A 16780-nucleotide genomic window follows, 5' to 3' on the forward strand; every position below is an offset into this window, starting at 1 on the left:
AGTTTGGCCAAAGTCGATCAATTCAGATGTAGTGAAGCGATACTATGTGTAATCTTTATGCTTTCCTTCATGATGTAATTTGAACTACGCCTGACCTGATTCCCGTTTAAGAGGGGATACATAGGCAACCTTATGGGTTCGGTCACAATTCAATAAAAATTTTATTTCCCCCGCTATTGGAAACTGGGGAAATTTTTTGAGGAGGACCCTCAAAATTCCGAAGTGATTTCAGCCATTCGTCGCAAGCAGCCGTCAGAAGTAGTAGCCCGGAAAACTGGGGCAGAATTTTTAGGAGGACCCTCAAAATTCCGGAGCAAGAGAGGTTGCAATGTCTTGGACCATGTCGCAGTCGTAGGTTCATCTAAGGAAAACTATTCTCGATTATGTATTTTTTTTACTAAATCGTCCATGTCTATTACCAAAGTTATTTCGTTTAGCAGTGCTACCCCAATAATATGCACAGTATCACCGGAACAGAGCCGAGCAGGTCAAGTAGAGCCAGCGGGAATACGAACTAACCCCCCCTTTACAAAACTCTCGATTTTCTTTGGATGCAGGCACTTGAGTTGCAAAATCATCAAATATACTATACACTCACAAGTATCACATTACTCGGAAATACTACTCTTAGAATCGTCGCACTTGCTCATAGCTACTATCTGCACGCAGTGTCCCCAACAGACATAGTATCCCCAGCAGTCGCAATATCGCAATCCGCTATCAGCTAAGAAAATTCTATGATTATTTGCCTTTTTTACTTCCAGCATAAGGCTACCATTCTGCCTTCCGAGACTAAGCTCTGTCTCCATCTACATTCTCTGTATTGCATAAGGCTACCATTCTGCCTTTCGAGACTAAGCTCTGTCTCCATCTGCCTTCTCTGCATTGCATAAGGCTACCATTCTGCCTTCCGAGACTAAGCTCTGTCTCCATCTGCATTCTCTGCATTGCATAAGGCTACCACTCTGCCTTCCGAGGTTAAGCTCTACCTCCATCTGCATTCTCTGCATTGCATAAGGCTACCATTCTGCCTTCCGAGGTTAAACTCTACCTCCATCTGCATTCTCTGCATTGCATAAGGCAACCATTCCGCCTTCCGAGGTTAAGCTCTACCTCCATCTGCATTCTCTACATTACATAAGGCTAAAATTTTGCCTTCCAAAGTTAAGCTCTACCTCCATCTGCATTCTCTGCGTTGCATAAGGCTACCATTCTACCTTCCGAGACTAAGCTCTGTCTCCGTCTGCATTTCCTGCATTGCATAAGGCTACCATTCTGCCTTCCGAGACTAAGATCTATCTCCATCTGTATTTCCTGCATTGCATAAGGCTACCATTCTGCCTCCCGAGGTTAAGCTTTACCTCCATCTCGCATGGCTGAAAGATCGCCACCCTCATTTACTTCTTGCATGGCTGAAAGATCGCCGCCTTTATTTACTTCTTGCATGACTGAAAGATCGCCACCTTCATTTACTTCTTGCATGGTTGAAATATCGCCATCTCATTTACATTTTCATGGAAGAAAGATCGCCACCCTACTGCATCTCATGGGCTGAAAGATCGCCAAATTATCCGAGGGCATCATCGTTCAGAGGCACCATTTGCATAGCTCGAGAACACCATGCCATGGCCCAAGGATCCCTTTTAATCTATTGCATATCATTATTCAAAGTTATCATGGTTCGGAGGCATCATCCTCGTAGCCCGAGAGCATCATTTCATGGCCCACGAATCCTTTATTATACGCTTCATGGCCCAGGACATCATGGTCCAAGGACGTCGTCCTAACCGTCCAAAGACAACATTCATGGTCCAACGGGAACTTGCATCATGTTTAAATTTACGCACAATATACACTTGTATTGCTTATTTGCAGGTAAACCGGCGAGCAACGGCCGTCTCAGCAGGAGCAACCCCGCTCCAGTTCCCACGGCTCTACTAGACTCTAACCATCCCTCCAAACCCGAACATCTCGTCCGTTCTTGAAAATCTCCATCGGCATATTCCGCCGACGAATCCTAAACTACATATGGCCTGATTTCTATAAGACCAGGGATGTGTAGGCAGCTCAGGAACCAGAGCACCGTCAAGTTCTTCAAACTGTTTCGTTCGGTCAAATTGGCCATCATATCTTTACCCGACAACTCTTTCATCCTTCCCGGATAAAGAGGGGCAGCTGTTGATACCCAATTTTTTCCTATGTATTTTTACATGCAAATACTTTCAAAATAGTATATATATGCATATATAAGTATGTCCAAGTGTTTCAATAATTTTCCTAATTTCTAAAAGATTTTTAAACTGATTTATTACCCATTTTAGCAGCACGAAAACCAATAATTATTCCCAAAGTTTTTATTTTAGTGAATAACTTACTTTATTCTTATATTTATACCAAAATATAGCTAGTGTAATTTTTATACATTTTATACAAATTTATTTGGTATTTTAAAAGCTAAATTGCATATAATTGCAATTTTAGCCTATTTTAAGAGTAATAGCATTTTATAATTATGAAATTGGTTCCAATATTTTTAAATTATTATTTATATATTATTAACTGATCCAGTACTTTTAATTTTCTTTTAAAGTCATTTTTACTATTTTTGTATAATAGAAAGGGAAAACTGGCAATTTAAAATCTAACCCATTTTTATTTCAATTATATCCAAATTTGATCCCCTTAATTGACCCAATTTCAAGCCCAATTTCGGACCAGCCCAATTCAAATTTAACCCGCCCCTGACCCAACTAATTTAACCCGTCCGGCCTTCCTTCTTGATCCAGGCCGTTGATCATTTTGATCAACGACCACGATTTCCCCTTTCCTTTTTAATTCACAAACACTACCCTAATCCCCTCATTTCTTACCAACCGCCGCCTCTGAACTCTCAAACTCTCTCAAACACTCTTGAACCTTCCCTAACCCTAGCCCCCTCTCACCGTCTCCCATCGTAAACTCACCGTAATCCATGGCTTCTCATGCCATGGGAGTCTTAAACTCACTTTCCTTTGCTCTTGTACACTTGGTACTTGAAGATTTGGGGTCTGACCTTGAAGGATCTCACTCATATCTTTGCCGGCTCAAGGTTTCACAACCATCTCCGGCTTTGCTCCGGCGTATCCTGGTCTTATGAGCCTGTTTCTGACTTATCCGACTCGGATCGGAGACCTTTTCAAAGCCTTTCTCATTCTAGGGTTCTTCTGAAACCCTAACCCTTCGAGGTTTTCTCCAATTTTCTTAGATCTGTTATATATCTATGCTTTACTTGAGTTTTCAAACCATTTCCCCAATTTCTTCTTTCAAAAAATTATTTTTTTAAGGGTCTTTCTTTTCCGATCTAGGGTTTTCTGAAATGTTTAGGTGATTTCTGACTTTTCTTTTCCTTTATGTGTACTTGCTCCTACTGTGTTCTTGTACTCTTCCTTTTATCATGCTCTTGTATGACTATCTTACTGTGTTCTTCTATATGTGCTTTTCTGCTATAATTTCTGATGTTTTTGTGTTCTTCTACTGTACTTTCCTACTAAGTTCTTAAAGTTTTTTGTTTGCCTTCTACTGAGCCCTGTTTAAGTTCCTTTTAGAAAACTACTTAAGCATGTTTCTTCTACTATTCCTACCAGTATTTCCGTTATGTTCTGTGAATCTCTCGACTGTATTTTCCTACCGTGTTCTAAAGTGTGCTTACTACTTTTCTTCTACTGAACTTTGTTTGAGTTCTTCTAAAAGAGCCTCTTAAGCATGTTTCCTCTGCTATTCTTATCAGTATTTTCCATTCTATCCTCTGAATCCTGCTACTGTTTGCATGTTACTTTGCTATCATGTTCTCTCATGAGTTCTGAAAGAAGCATGTTAGAAGCTTCAATTCTCCTCTGAAACCTCTACACATGTCTCCACTTAACTTGCTTGCCCTCTCCTTTATGTTTTCTAGTTTGTTCGAACTAGGGCTTTATTTCAAAGACCCCTTTGATCTTTCAGACTGGTTTTAAACCTCTGAATGAGTTTGGATATCCTTGTTTTCATACAATGTTGAACCTTTTCTTTCTACTGATTTTACAAAGTCTTGCAGTTCTTTCTTGTTTAAGCTTGTCTGTATGCTTTTATATGTGTGTTGAACCTTTCTTTAAAAGGCTTTCTAACTTATGATTGATTCAGAATATTTTTTTTAGGATTGATTGATTGTTACTATTTTCCTTAAGTAAAACCTTTCCGTACTTTTCCTTACTTGGTTCATTCGTACAAAGCCTTCAATTTTGATTTCTTGGCTGTTAACTGATTTCCTTTCCTTACTTGCGCAAACCGTGTGCTATCAGACTTTTTCCTTAAATAAATCTCTGTGTATTTACCCTTCTTGTACTTCTTTGGAAAAGGTTTTGATCAATCCCTTTCCTTAATAGTTTTGCCCGGTTGAAATTAGAATCCCTTAATCAAAGGGAAATTTTTGTCATTGATTTTCAAATCATTCTCCGACCTTATTCTGCTTGCCTTCTACACTATAAAAGGGCACAACCCTTCTGCACTTTAACACACTCTCAATTTAAAACTTTTATACTACTCAAGTATCATAGTTCTCTAATCATAGCATTCTGACTATTTGCTTGCACTTTGGCTTCACAAGACTACTGCTTTCTTTTCTTGTTTCCTGAAACTGGTATGTTCTAGTTTGATTTTCAGCCTCGTCCCAATGTGTTTATTTTACAGCTTCTACACCCATGTCTGCTTTACTGCCTATGTTTAATTTTAATTTCTTTTACTTGTTTCTGCTATGAATCCCTGTACCCCTATTCCCCTCTATGTGATTTGAGTTGTAGTTCATGACATGACAATATGCAAGTTATTGTTTATGTCTGGACTTGATACCTTAGTGGATCCTGACTCCCAAAACAATGTGTTCTAACAAACTTGTGGGGTGTGCCAGCGCTTCCCATTGCTTGGTATGCCCACTAGCCTGTCCCTGTTTCTATACCACTACCCTTTCCCCTTCTCAAACTCTGCACTTACACTTACTCTTAGTTTCTAAGCTCTGCCCCCCTCCTGTAAGCCTTGCCTTGGGACCTTGAGTTCCCTATGAACTTGGATACTCGAGGGCTGGCCCTTCCACACTGCACTATGTTCTTAATCATGTATGTGTTTGGGTGTGAGCACTGCCCGGAGTCTATTTGAGGCTCTTTGGGAACTCTGACACATCCAAATAAGAGAAAGGCTTTGGTTCATGATCTCTTGAAGTTGGTTCATCTCATATTTCAGACCTGGAGTCTGAATTACGCTCCCCTTGGTTGTACTTTAATTTCTGATGTAATTTTGCTTTTCTTATTCATTCTGGGCTGTAATAATTTGTAATAACTATTGGGGCTGTTAGTGAAAAAGGGAGGGTAAATCATGCATGCAATAGGGGTAGATATCATGTTCATAGGTATTTATTATAATTTTGCAATCATGTCCTGCTTTCATTTCTGCGTTTTCATATAAAAATCCTGTTTATAGGTTCTGCGTTTTCATATAGAAATCCTGTTTATATGTTCTGAATTTTCATATAAAAATCATGTTTATAGGTTATGCATTTTCATATAGAAAACATGTCTATAGGTTCTACATTTCATAATGCTGCATATCATATAGATAACCTGTCTATAGGACTTCTAGAATTCTGCATATGCATCTATCACTAGGCAAACGTGTTCACAGGTTTTAATAACAAACAGTATTTTAGATACCATGCCTATAGGACTCCTGCATTTTTATTTCGACTATAAACATTTTTTAAATCAATAGCGCTTAGAAAGCATGCCTATAGGGGTAATCAACCAACTCTGAGTCGCCTCGCTCGTTTTAAGTTTAATTTGTAGAACTTGGTAAAAAACTAGCAACCTTTCTGTAATCAGTTTACATCTTTGTTTCTGAAACTAATAGATAGCATGCCTATAGGTTTCGCCTAACACCTAGGCTAGCTTTAAGGTAAAAGCTATAATTGCGCCAGTTTCTGATAATTTCAACCAGCGGGCATGCCTAATTTGGATTTTTTATCTGAAAATATGTGATAAATTAGCCTGCTTTAACATTTTTTTCAGTTTAATTCAGGCCATAACCAATATATGTAAGACATGCTAAACAATCTGTCTTTAAGTTGAGGAGGCCTGTTTGAGCCTTTTAATGTTATGTGTTTTCCCATATCTGCCCTATGTGTTTTGTTTGTCGCCCTAGATTTTGTCCTTTAAACCATAAAAGCCCAATCTCCCTTCCCTTTAGGACTAGTAGTCCCAAATGCCTCCAGGACTGATAGGATTGGGACGGGTAAGAGCATGCAATAAGTAACGAAACTATTCTGCGTTTTAATACCTTAACGGGGTGGGAAAGGGTAGATATGGATATGATGACCGGTGCGCTAATACCACGTGTAACCCCTCTTCTGAGGAGTGATTACCGGGTATTGCATTGATGTGATCCATATTATTTGTAAACCTAGGACTCCCTTCCCTTTACTTGTGTATTTTATTACTTTTCAGAATTTTCAAACTATTTCCTCAAAATTTCCGCTTTCTTTGTTTCTTCAAACTTTAATTTATTTGCAGCCATAATGTGACAATCCCTCATATTTGAAACCTTTATTTGTTTACTTGTTACTTGTACTTAAAGTTACAATTGTAGCCTGGCCGGGAACCATACTAGTGGATCCTGAGGGGTGCCTAACAACCTTCCCCTCGGGATAATTTCTAGCCCTTACCCAATCTCTGGTTTTCTAGATCAATTCCTTCCTAGTGTCCTAATGCACTTTAATCATTAGGTGGCGACTCTTCAAATGTAAACCCAATTCCCAAAAGGGAACGGGTTGTCCTCCAAATGTCATAAACCCGATTTCGCAAGAAAAACGGGGCAAGACAGCCCCTATGACCAGACTGACCCAGAAGGGTGCTCCATTCTAGTGGATAGAAGAGTGTGAGGCGAGCTTTCAGAAGCTCAAGACAACTTTGACTACAACCCCTGTTTTGATATTGTCTACAGGTTCGGGATCTTATACTGTCTATTGTGATGCCTCGAGGATTGGCTTTGGAGCGGTTTTAATACAGGACGGTAGGGTGATTGCCTACGTGTCCAGACAGTTGAAGGTTCACGGGATGAATTATCCTATCCACGACCTTGAGTTAGCTGCCATTGTTTATGCCCTAAAGATCTGTCGTCATTATCTGTATGGGGTTTCTTGTGAGATTTATACTAATCATCGGGGCTTGCGGCACCTATTCAAGCAAAAGGATCTAAACTTGCGCCAGAGGAGGTGGTTAGAGTTGTTGAAGGACTATGATATCACTATTTTGTATCACCCGGGCAAGGCCAATGTGGTGGCTGATGCCTTGAGTCGCTGGGCAGAGAGTTTGGGGAGTTTGGCTTATTTACTAGCATCGGAGAGGCCTATGGCGATGGATGTTCAGGCCTTAGCTAGCCAGTTTGTGAGATTGGATCTTTCGGAGCCCAGTCGGGTTCTAGCTTGCGTGGTTTCTCGGTCTTCCTTATTTGATCTTATCAGGGAGCATCAGTATGATGACCCTCGTTTGCTTGTCCTCAAGCACAAGGTTCAGCATGGTGATGCTAGAGATGTGACCATTGGTGATGACGGGGTATTGAGGATGCAGGGTTGGATTTATGTACCCAATATTGATGGGCTTCGGGGGTTGATTCTAGAGGAGGCCCATAGTTTGCGGTATTCCATTCATCCAGGTGCCGCGAAGATGTATCAGGATTTGAGATAACACTATTATTGGAGGAAAATGAAGAAAGATATAGTTGGATTTGTGGCTCAGCGCCTCAACTGTCAGCATGTGAAGTATGAGCACCAGAGACCAGGTGGGTTGCTTCAGTAGATAGAGATTTTGGAGTAGAAAAGGGAGCGAATCACCATGGACTTTGTAGTTGGGCTCCCACGGACTTTGAGAAAGTTCGATACTATTTGGGTGATTGTGGATCGACTAACCAAGTCCGCACACTTCATTCCTGTGTACTACCTATTCTTCAGAGCGGTTGGCGGAGATTTATATCTGGGATATTGTTCGTCTACATGGTATTCCAGTTTCCATCATTTCAGATAGAGGTACTCAGTTCACATCACGACTCTGGAGGGCCGTTCAGCATGAGTTGGGTACAACGTTTCACCCTCAGATGGACGGACAGTTCAAACGCACTATTTAGATTCTTGAGGATATGCTCCGTGCGCGTGTGATTGAGTTTGGAGGGTCTTAGGATCAGTTCTTGCCATTGGCGGAGTTTGCCTACAACAACAGCTATCAGTCCAGCATTCAAATGGCACCGTATAAGACTTTATATGGTAGGCGGTGTAGATCCCCGGTAGGTTGGTTTGAGCCGGCTGAGGCTAGATTATTGGGAACAGACTTGGTTCAGGATGCTTTGGAGAAGGTTAAGGTGATTCAGGATAGACTCCGTACAGCCTAGTCCAAACAGAAGAGTTACGCATACAAGAAGGTTTGTGATGTTTCCTATATGGTTAGAGAGCGGGTTCTGCTGTGGGTTTCGCTTATGAAAGGCGTCATGAGATTTGGGAAGAAAGGGAAGTTGAGTCCGAGGTTTATTGGTCCTTTTGAGATATTGCGGCGTGTTGGGGAGGTTGCTTATGAGCTTGCCTTACCTCCCAGCTTGGCAGGATTTCATTCGGTATTTCATGTTTCGATGCTCCAGAGGTATCATAGTGATCCGTCGGATGTGTTGGATTTCAGTTCAGTTCAGTTGGCCAAGGATCTATCTTATGTTGAGAAGCTAGTGGCAATATTGGACAGGCAGGTAAGAAAGCCGAGGTCAAAGAACATTGCATAAGTAAAGGTTCAGTGGCGGGGTCAGCCGGTCGAGGAGGCGACCTGGGAGACCGAGCAGTATATGCGCAGCAGTTACCCTCATCTTTTCACTACTTCAGGTATTTCGCTATGCTTTTCGAGGATGAATGAATGTTTAAGTGTAGGAGGATGTAACGACTCGGCCGGTCATTTTAAGAATTTACGCCCCGATCCCCTATTAACTGCTTTCCCCATATTTGTTTCAGCTAGTGTGAGTTGCCGGGAGGGATTATTTTGAGTTTCGTAGAGTTTTGGGACACTTAGTCCCTAAATGAGAGCTTAAGTTTTGAAAATTTGATCGTAGTCGGAAAAGTGTGAAGACAGCCTCGGAATAGAATTTTGATGGTTCCGTTAGCTCCGTTGGGTGATTTCGGGTTTAGGAGCATGTTCGGATTATATTTTGGAGGTCTGTAGCTAATTTAGGCTTGAAATGCCGAAAGTTGAATTTTTGAAGTTTCCGGTTCGATAGTGAGATTTTGATCCGAGGGTTGGAATGGAATTTTGGACGTTGGAGTAGCTCCAGTAGTGTTGAATGTGACGTGTGTGCAAAATTTTAGGTCATTCAGACAAGGTTTCATAGACTTTTTGATCAAAAGTGTATTTTGAGAGTTTTTTTTGAAGTTCTTAGGCTTGAATCCGATGCTAATTAGTTGATTCGATGTTGTTTGAGGTGCTTGGAAGATTTGAATAAGTTTGGATAGTGGTATATGACTTGTTTGTGCTTTTGGTTGAGGCCTCGGGGGCCTTGGGATGATTACGGATGGATAATGGGAAGTTGGAAACTTGGAGTTTGCAGGTGAAGTTCTTTGGGCTGTTGTCATAACCGCATCTGCGGTTGAGAGGCCGCTGATGTGACTCCCGCATATGCAGAATTTAGCCACAAAAGCGGCCAGCTGAGGAAAATCAAGGAGCCGCAGGTGCGGAAGGGTTCACGTACCTACGTGACCGCAGATGCGGTGAGTACGTCGCAGGTGCGAATTTTGGGACATTAATGAGTTTCGCAGGTGCGGTCGTTTTTTCGCAGGTGCGGTCCCTTGACCGCATAAGCAGAAGTGCTGGGCAGAAAAATCAGAAATTCGAGGGTTTAGTTTCAAAAGTTAGAAATTGATTTGGGAGCTCGGGATTGGCGATTTTGAGAGGGATTTTCACTTGGGTTTTTTTGGGTAAGTAATTCTTACTCGGTTTTGATTGTTTTCCACGAATCTATGCTTAAATTCATCCTTTAAATTCGAATTTGGGGTGGAAAAACTGAAGAAAAGTTTGAAAAGTTCTTAGACCTAACATTTGAATTTGGATCAAGATTTTTGATGTCGGATTGGGGTAATTTTGATATAAATGAACTCGTGAGAGTATGAGGATTCTAAAAATGTAAATTTTACCCGATTTCGAGACGTGGGCCCGGAGGGCATTTTGGTCATTTTACCTAATTTCGCGTATTAGCTTAGAATTTATTTGTAGAATCATTTACTTGAAGTGTTATTTAAATTATGCAATTGAACTGAATAGATTTGGGTCATTTGGAGTCAAGTACTCATGGCAAGAGCGTGGTTTCGGGTTGATTTTGAGCTGGTTCGAGGTAAGTGGCTTGCCTAACCTTGTGTGGGGGACATTTCCCTTAGGATTTGGTATTGTGGTAATTGAAATGCCTTATACGTGAGGTGACGTGTGCGTACTTGGTGTACATGGCAGTGATAGCATCAGAGGACCAGGTCCACTTAAGTGATTTTTCAAGATCACTCTTCACTCTTCCTAGTTCTTCTTAAAGTTGTTTGTTTTTCTCAAGCTCAGCACACAAACTAGACTTCACTGAATTTAACTCACTTTCAAGCTTAATATGTGCCTCACTTGCAACTTTCTTTCCTTTTTGAGAATTTTCAGGCCTACTCTCTATTTAAGTTCCCCAATTGTTTCCTTTAGGTCCACGACCACCACTAATAGGTCATCTCTATCATGTTCAATGTTAGTAACTCTCTCAGTTAAGACTTCTTTTTCCTTTCTTACACACTCAATGGTCTCTTTCAGGTCTACCACAACAATCATTAGATCATCTATTTCATGTTCTATATTTGCAATTTTTTCATCCAAGGCATCCTTCTCTTTTTTCAGGTTCTCAATTGTTTTCTTTAATCAACCACAACGACTACTAGGTCATCTCTAGACTGTTCTGCTTCTCCTAATTCCATTGTTAAAGCATCTTATCATTTATAAGACTGAGATAAGCATCAATTAGCATATTTGCCAAAGACATGAGCTTTTAGGAGAATAAGATTTCAGATTTCTCTGAACATCCAAAAATTTACCTCATCATCGTTATCTTCATCATAATCAGACTGAGCCATCAAGGCAAAGATTGAGTCATACTCAATTGCTTCACTTTCTACTACCATCATTGAACTATCCCTATGAACATTTTCTTCTTCAGATTCGCTGGAGGAGTCTCCCCATGCAACAAGAGCTTGCCTCACAACATTGTCAGCGACATTTTTCCTCTTGAAGAGTTTATCAGGAACCGGGTTCCTCTTGGCTGCTTTGTTAGAGTTGTTTTTGTACTGATCTTGCTTTAGGATAGGGCAATCCTTGATGAAGTGTTGAAGTGTCCTGGTTTGCCACATTTATGACAAATGTCATAATTTATTAGCTTGCTAGAACTACCCCCTTTTGGAATGCCTCCATTCCTGCTAACCATTTTCTGGAATCTTCTTGTCAAGTAAGCCACATCATCATCCTCACCACTTGAATCATTGTTGTCTGTCTTGAAGACCAGATTCTTCTCCCTTTTTGGCTCTCTTCTTTCATTGTCCTTCTTCTTCTTCTTCTTCTTCTCATATGTTTTCAAATTCCAACAAGCTCATCTATGGTCAGCGTCTTGCAAGTCCTTTGCCTATGTGATAACGTTCACCTTGCTTTCCCAGGAGCTGGGTAGAACACTAAGAATTTTATTGACAAGCTTGTTTCTTGAAATGATTTCCCCAAAAGAGTGGAGCTCATTGATGATAGAGGTAAATCGAGTATTCATATCTTGAATGGATTCATCGTTCTTCATCCTGAAGAGCTCGTATTCAGTTGTAAGCATGTCAATCTTTGATTGCTTGGCCTGTGTTGTTCATTCATGAGCTGTTTGAAGAGCTTCCTAGATTTATTTTGCTGATTGGCATGTTGATATCCTGTTACATTCATCAGGACCAATGCCACAAACAAGAATTTTCTTAGCACAAAAATTCTTTTCTATAGCTTTTCGATCAGCGTCATTGAATTCCTTCCTCGTCTTGGGAATGGCTACAGTTGGGTCTCCAAGATTCTTGGTGGGAACAAAGGGTCCATCACATATGACATCTCATAGCTTGGAATCTTCAGCCCAGATGAAGTCGTGCATCCTAGTCTTCCACCATCCATAATATTGATAGTTGAACCTTGGTGGTCTGTAAGTAGACTGGCCTTCTTCGAAGTTTGGCAGAGCAGCCATGAGGATCATTTCTAGGTGTTAACCAGATAGAAAAAACCTGCTCTAATACCAATTGATAGAATTTTAGGGTCCACCAAACTATATAGAGAACCAGGTTCTCTATTAGTTCTCACAGAAACCACGCACACTGCAGTAAGTAAATGACAAGAGAAATTTTACGTGAAAAATTCCCAGCTCAACAGGATTAAAAACCATGACTTACCTTTGTAGGATTTCAACTTCACTATTGAGCAACTTTAGATTACAACTTATGTAACCTAGGAATTAACCTTTTAATCCTTCACTAACTTGTAACACTCTATTACAAGCCACTTTGTAATAACTCTATTATAAAGACTTTACAACTCGACTAACTCTAGCCAAGATACAAACACAAGAGTTTATGATTTTTAAAGGGTTTTCATACACAATGATTCTAAGTAAGCTAAGTAGGAATTATAAATAAGAACTTTTACAAACTTACAACTCAACTAAGGACATATAATAACTTGATATGAGAACTAGTCCGTAGCAGTGTTGTTCTTTGTTCTTGATGCACTTGAGAATCATTTGCTGGATGATCAATCACGTGAGAGTTCTTGAGTAAATTCTCTAAGTGTTCAAGTAATTTGTTTTACCGTCCTTGATGTTACTAATGCATGTGTGACAAGGTAGGTAAAAGACCTTCCCCATAACGTTGACTGTTTCACTGTTCCTGTACTGTAGCGTGTGCAGGCAACAACTTTTCCAGCTGGAGAGTTGACTTCGTACAGTTACATCGGGAGCTGGTAGTGACCTGTTCCCTCAGTTGTTCCTTTGACTCTGAGGAGTTGAACTGTGCCCCAACTGGAGACATGTTGATCTTTTAAGGTCCTGAAGAAGTGTATCTAGTTCTTTACAGTAAGTTTCTTAGATCAACAAAACATAACATGGATACACATATAACCTATCAGTGTTAATTTGATGTGTCAGTGTGTTAAATGTGGACATTTTATTTATTAAATTGACGGTGTTGATACCCAATTTGTCCCTATGTATTTTTACAGGCAAATACTTTCAAAATAGCATATATATGTATATATAAGTATGTTCAAGTGTTTCAATAATTTTCCTAATTTCTAAAAGATTTTTAAACTGATTTATTGCTCATTTTAGCAGCACGAAAACCAATAATTATTCCCAAAGTTATTATTTGGGTGAATAACTTACTTTATTCTCATATTTTTACCAAAATATAGCTAGGGCAATTTTTATACATTTTTTACAAATTTATTTGGTATTTTAAAAGCTAAATTGCATATAATTGCAATTTTAGCCTATTTTAAGACTAATAGCATTTTATAATTATGAAATTGGTACCAATATTTTTAAATTAATATTTATATATTATTAACTGATCCAGGACTTTTAATTTGCTTTCAAAGTCATTTTTACTATTTTTGTAAAATAGAAAGGCAAAAACTGGTTATTTAAAATCTGACCTATTTTTATTTCAATTATAGCCAAATTTGATCTCCTTAATTGACCCAATTTAAAGCCCAAATTCGGACCAGCCCAATTTAAATTTAACCAGCCCGGCCTTCCCTCTTGATCCAGGCCGTTGATCATTTTGATCAACGGCCATGATTTTCCCTTTCCTTTTTAATTCACAAACACTACCCTAATCCCCTCATTTCTTACCAACCGCCGCCTCTGAACTCTCAAACTCTCTCAAACACTCTTGAACCTTCCCTAACCCTAGCCCCCTCTCACCGTCTCCCACTGTAAACTCACTGGAATCCATGGCTTCTCAAGCCATGGGAGTCTTAAACTCACCTTCCTTTGCTCTTGTACACTTGGTACTTGAAGATTTGGGGTCTGACCTCGAAGGTTCTCACTCAGATCTTTGCTGGCTCGAGGTTTCACAACCACCTCCGGCTTTTCTCCGGCGTATCCTGGTCTTATGAGCCTGTTTCTGACTTATCCGACTCAGATCGGAGACCTTTTCAAAGCCTTTCTCATTCTAGGGTTCTTCTGAAACCCTAACCCTTCGGGGTTTTCTCCTATTTTTCTTAGATCTGTTATATATTTATGCTCTACTTGAGTTTTCAAACCATTTCCCCAATTTCTTCTTTCAAAAAATTATTTTTTTAAAGGTCTTTCTTTTCCGATCTAGGGTTTTCTGAAATGTTTAAGTGATTTCTGACTTTCCTTTTCCTTTATGTGTACTTGCTCCTACTGTTTTCTTGTATTCTTCCTTTTATCATGCTCTTGTATGACTATCTTACTATGTTCTTCTATATGTGCTTTTCTGCTATAATTTCTGATGTTTTTGTGTTCTTCTACTGTACTTTCCTACTAAGTTCTTAAAGTTTTTTGTTTGCCTTCTACTGAGCCCTGTTTAAGTTCCTTTTAGAAAACTCCTTAAGCATGTTTCTTCAACTATTCCTACCAGTATTTCCGTTATGTTCTGTGAATCTCTCGACTGTATTTTCCTACCGTGTTCTAAAGTGTGCTTACTACTTTTCTTCTACTGAACTTTGTTTGAGTTCTTCTAAAAGAGCCTCTTAAGCATGTTTCCTCTGCTATTCTTATCAGTATTTTCCATTCTATCCTCTGAATCCTGCTACTGTTTGCATGTTACTTTGCTATCATGTTCTCTCATGAGTTCTGAAAGAAGCATGTTAGAAGCTTCAATTCTCTTCTGAAACCTCTACACATGTCTCGACTTAACTTGCTTGCCCTCTCCTTTATGTTTTCTGGTTTGTTCGAACTAGGGATTTATTTCAAAGACCCCTTAGCTCTTTCAGACTGGTTTTAAACCTCTGAATGAGTTTGGATATCTTTATTTTCATACAATGTTGAACCTTTTCTTTCTACAGATTTTACAAAGTCATGACAGTTCTTTCTTGTTTAAGCATGTCTGTATGCTTTTATATGTGTGTTGAACCTTTCTTCAAAAGGCTTTCCAACTTATGATTGATTCAGAATCTTTTTTTAGGCTTGATTGATTGATACTGATTTTCCTTAAGTAAAACCTTTCCTCACTTTTCCTAACTTGGTTCATTCGTACAAAGCCTTAAATTTTGATTTCTTGGCTGTTAACTGATTTCCTTTCCTTACTTGCACAAACCATGTGCTATCAGACTTTTTTCTTAAATAAATATTTGTGTATTTACCCTTCTTGTACTGCTTTGGAAAAGGTTTTGATCAATCCCTTTCCTTAATTAGTTTTGCCCGGTTGAAATTAGAATCCCTTAATCAAAGGGAAATTTTTGTATTTGATTTTCAAATCATTCTCCTACCTTATTCTGCTTGCCTTCTACACTATAAAAGGGCATGACCCTTCTGCATTTTAACGCACTCTCAATTTAACACTTTTATACTACTCAAGTATCATAGTTCTCTAATCATAGCATTGTGACTATTTGCTTGCACTTTGGCTTCACAAGACTACTGCTTTCTTTTTTTGTTTCCTGAAACTGGTATGTTCTAGTTTGATTTTCAGCCTCATCCCAATGTGTTTATTTTACAGCTTCTACACCCATGTCTGCTTTACTGCCTATGTTTAATGTTAATTTCTTTTACTTGTTTCTGCTATGAATCCCTGTACCCCTATTCCCCTCTATGTGATTTGAGTTGTAGTTCATGACATGACAATATGCAAGTTATTGTTTATGTCTGGACTTCATACCTTAGTGGATCCTAACTCCCAAAACAATGTGTTCTAACAAACTTGTGGGGTGTGCCAGCGCTTCCCATTGCTTGGTATGCCCACTAGCCTGTCCCTGTTTCTATACCACTACCCTTTCCCCTTCTCAAACTCTGCACTTACACTTACTCTTAGTTTCTAAGCTCTGCCCCCCTCCTGTAAGCCTTGCCTTGGGACCTTGAGTTCCCTATGAACTTGGATACTCGAGGGCTGGCCCTTCCACACTGCACTATGTTCTTAATCATGTATGTGTTTGGGTGTGAGCACTGCCCGGAGTCTATTTGAGGCTCTTTGGGAACTCTGACACATCCAAATAAGAGAAAGGCTTTGGTTCATGATCTCTTGAAGTTGGTTCATCTCATATTTCAGACCTGGAGTCTGAATTACGCTCCCCTTGGTTGTACTTTAATTTCTGATGTAATTTTGCTTTTCTTATTCATTCTGGGCTGTAATAATTTGTAATAACTATTGGGGCTGTTAGTGAAAAAGGGAGGGTAAATCATGCATGCAATAGGGGTAGATATCATGTTCATAGGTATTTATTATAATTTTGCAATCATGTCCTGCTTTCATTTCTGCGTTTTCATATAAAAATCCTGTTTATAGGTTCTGCGTTTTCATATAGAAATCCTGTTTATATGTTCTGAATTTTCATATAAAAATCATGTTTATAGGTTATGAATTTTCATATAGAAAACATGTCTATAGGTTCTACATTTCATAATGCTGCATATCATATAGATAACCTGTCTATAGGACTTCTAGAATTCTGCATATGCATCTATCACTAGGCAAACGTGTTCACAGGTTTTA

At 39.4% G+C, this 16780-nt stretch overlaps 1 protein-coding gene across 1 annotated transcript; it reads right to left on the reverse strand.

Moving 5' to 3' along the window:
* Positions 1 to 10721: 10721 nt before the first annotated feature.
* On the reverse strand, positions 10722 to 13132 carry LOC138871632 (intracellular protein transport protein USO1-like). The gene is made up of 6 exons (XM_070149524.1): positions 13054 to 13132; positions 12321 to 12424; positions 11734 to 11928; positions 11518 to 11652; positions 11135 to 11410; positions 10722 to 10955 (listed from the first exon to the last, which is right to left on the reverse strand). Exons 1-6 carry the CDS (start codon positions 13130 to 13132, stop codon positions 10722 to 10724), a joined length of 1023 nt encoding a protein of 340 aa, XP_070005625.1.
* Positions 13133 to 16780: the final 3648 nt, after the last annotated feature.

This window comes from Nicotiana sylvestris, chromosome 6 (assembly GCF_000393655.2).
Source record: "Nicotiana sylvestris chromosome 6, ASM39365v2, whole genome shotgun sequence".
Lineage (NCBI taxonomy): Eukaryota > Viridiplantae > Streptophyta > Magnoliopsida > Solanales > Solanaceae > Nicotiana > Nicotiana sylvestris.

What these genes read in the sequence shown, in the direction of transcription:
- LOC138871632 (XM_070149524.1), bottom strand. Translation starts at nt 13,132, where the DNA reads ATGTCTCCAGTTGGGGCACAGTTCAACTCCTCAGAGTCAAAGGAACAA. An exon ending in GAGCAGGTTTTTTCTATCTG is followed by an intron (nt 11,929 to 12,320) that starts GTTAACACCTAG and finishes TGAACAACACAG; the next exon opens with GCCAAGCAATCAAAGATTGA. An exon ending in CAAGAAGATTCCAGAAAATG is followed by an intron (nt 11,411 to 11,517) that starts GTTAGCAGGAAT and finishes CACTTCATCAAG; the next exon opens with GATTGCCCTATCCTAAAGCA.